Below are 3,204 nucleotides of genomic sequence, written 5' to 3' on the forward strand. Positions count from 1 at the left end.
AAAAAAAATGGTATGTGGATTTTAATTTGAGGTGTGTGTAATTTCACTATCCTAAATGTTATTCATTCTACTGATTTTATAATTATATATAGGGTCTCTTCAAAAAATAATTATATATAGGGCCCTTACATATATATGGTCTATAAATAGGACCTATTTGCTGCTGGCACAGAGACAACTTCAGCCACATTGGAATGGGCAATGGCTGAGCTACTATGCAACCAAGAAGTCCTCTCCAAAGCTCAAACGGAACTCAAGCAAGAAATCGGAAAAGGGAAGTTAGTTGAGGAATCCGACATTGTTCGTCTCCCTTACTTACAAGCAATAATCAAAGAAACATTTCGGCTCCACCCAACATTTCCATTGCTACTCCCCCGAAAGTCAGGGGCTAACATAGAAATCGGCGGGTACATAATCCCGGAGGGTGCACAAGTTCTGATCAATGTTTGGGCCATTGGCAGAGATCCCCTTACTTGGGAGAACCCAAATTTGTTCATGCCGGAGAGGTTTTTGGGAGAAGACAACCAAATTGATTTTACGGGAAGAAACTTTGAGCTAATTCCATTTGGTGGTGGGAGGAGAATATGTCCTGGATTGCCATTGGCAATAAGAATGTTACACTTGATGTTGGGTTCATTGCTTAACAACTCTGACTGGAAGCTTGAAGATGGAGTCGTCGCTGAGACTATGAATATGGACGAGAAGTTTGGCTTAACGCTACAGAAGGCTCAACCTCTAAGAGTTGTACCCAAGAAGTAAATAAAAAGTTAAAAACCCTACAAAAACAAAGAAGACTGAGGAAGCTCTGAGTTTGCCATTTGGTGGTGCACCTTCTAGCCTTATTGTTTAAGGGAAAGAACAAATTTAAGTTTCGTTTTCTAAGGCCTATTACCATGCTAGCCTAAAGTAATGTATAGACTTGCTTTGAATAAGTGAGTATAAATAAGATGAACAAGTAGTCATATTTTATGTAGCATCGTAAGAGTCCCTCACAAAATCTTATGTGTTATAAATCCGAACATATAATGACTTACGACTGTTCTGACCTTATTTTTAAGGAAAAATGTCTATTTTCACGAAAATACCAAAATCAAAATCCATTCTAATGAAAAACTCTTCCTTAAGCACATTTCGATTATTATCAAGATAAAGACATTTCTACCTTCATTCAATTTCAAACCCACATTCTGAGGGCTGGGCACGGGACGGGACGGGCCGGGAGATTTGGTGAATCCCGTCTCGTCCCGAAAATAAAAGAACGGGACGGGACGGGACGGGAATGCGTTTTTAAAAATCTGTCTCGTACGTCTCGATCCCGATCGGGACCGGGACGGGATCGGGATCTCGACAAATTAACCCTAAAACAACATTAATGAAATTAATGGAAAAAAAAATATCCAAAATCACACAAGCAAAAAAAAAAGAACATTGATGAAATTAAAAGTACTAAAATCAACAAGAACATAGGTGCATAGGTGCTAAATTACATCCCACTTTAAAAGTACTAAACATCCCACATTAAAAATTAACTCTCTGATAAAGGATAAAGTGTAGAGACAAAGAGATAGCAAGAGAGTCATCATCTTATTCATTGATAGGAGCCCTTTATATAGGGAATTACACAATACCAATATGGTAAGGATATGAATACATAGATCTAGTCTAACTACATATCCTATTGGCATAAGGCCAAGGCACACATAGAAAATAATCCTTAGAACACTCCCCTTCGTGCCGCGCGCTGATATGCCGATGGTGCTGATCTGTTGCCTCGTCAAAAACCTCGTCAAGTCACAAAAACCCTGTGGGAGAAAAACTGAACCTTGAGGAGAAGGTCGCTTGTGAACTCAAAACATAAGTTCGTGCAGGAAATCAGATTTCCGCGCAGCATGACCTTCAATTACTAGAACAGTCGTAACTTCCTTTAGGAAATACATATGAACGAACCGTAAACGGTTTTGGAAACTAGACTCATTTATCTTTCCAACCGTATATTACACACATTCTGGTTCATCAGGAGCTGTTCACAAAATCCCGTCGAAGTTGACTGTTTTGCCAAAATCAGATTCTCGGACAGATTTGTCCTACTTTACGAAAACGGCCATAACTCACTCAATATGATAGGTATGATCAAATGGTTGGTGTCTCTGGAAAGTAGACACATAGACCTTTCCAATGGTACCAATTTCACCATTTTCCAGTGAGTGAGATTTCCTGTAGGTCCCGTGGAAGTTGACCTACAAAACTTGGTAGATTCTGATTTCGTTTTTGATGTGTCTTTCTTATGTAGGGATAGAATAAGCCTAAACCTTTCATACCATTAAGTAGTGAAAAAGGAGTTACTGCCATTACATTGGCGTTGCGTGGGCGCATAGCTACACTTAGCTTTACAACTTTTCATAGCGAATGAGATGTCAAGTCTTTCGTATTGTGTTGAGTACATTGATGCGTCTTATTGTACTTGGATGGGAACTTCATCTCTTAACACATATTTGTCATCTTACTTTAGACAAAACAACGGATCTCTCTTTAGAGCAAAGACCTTGACTAATCATGAGAGTATATATAGGCCTCACTAGTTATAGAGCGCCTAAGCCGATTGATGGAAAATCATCATCAATACAGTCATCGAGTGCCTTATCGAGACCATGTCTTCCCAAGATCTTTTTCTTCGGATGTTGATACATATTGGCATCTCTTGATCCATCAAGAGTCCATGTAAATCCGAAATGAACACGCAAAGGCATAATTCACCATATCCCTTCCAAATCAAGTAGAGTCTATGTGCGTTTCAATACATTTAGCAAACGCATACTCATGTGGTTTGGAGCCACTTGATTCGGATGAATGAAGTCCGTTTAAGATCTTCATGCATATCTCTGATCCCGTAGAGATGTTATTATGACCACATTCATAGGCTGCTTGTTCAGTTATTCGGAAACTACCAAACTGACAAAGTAGTGGAGTTCAATGACATCCATTACGAGAGCATATCTCATCGTAGTCGATCCCAGTGCGTGTTAGTGAAAGACCTTGCGCCATAAGGTGAGTCTAAGCTCTTACTCTCACTACGCTATCTAACAAAGGCACAGTTGATAGGGTTTAGCTTGCGGTGTCGGCATCACCTGCCCAAGGACCTATCTCTTTGTTAATGCTGGATCGTGTCTTTCCATTAGGCCAATCAACTAAGTTGATATCCATCAA

General features: G+C 39.6%; 1 protein-coding gene across 1 annotated transcript in view; it reads left to right on the top strand.

Annotated features, from left to right (window-relative positions):
* LOC101300023 (geraniol 8-hydroxylase-like) overlaps window positions 1-759 on the top strand; it is a 7,181-nt gene extending 6,422 nt beyond the window's left edge. The window contains exon 5 of the mRNA XM_004310157.1: window positions 151-759. Coding sequence (XP_004310205.1) covers window positions 151-759 — 609 coding nt within the window. The remainder of the gene's footprint in view (window positions 1-150) is intronic.
* Window positions 760-3,204: the final 2,445 nt, after the last annotated feature.

The sequence above is a fragment of the Fragaria vesca genome, unplaced genomic scaffold, assembly GCF_000184155.1.
Source record: "Fragaria vesca subsp. vesca unplaced genomic scaffold, FraVesHawaii_1.0 scf0513160_u, whole genome shotgun sequence".
Lineage (NCBI taxonomy): Eukaryota > Viridiplantae > Streptophyta > Magnoliopsida > Rosales > Rosaceae > Fragaria > Fragaria vesca.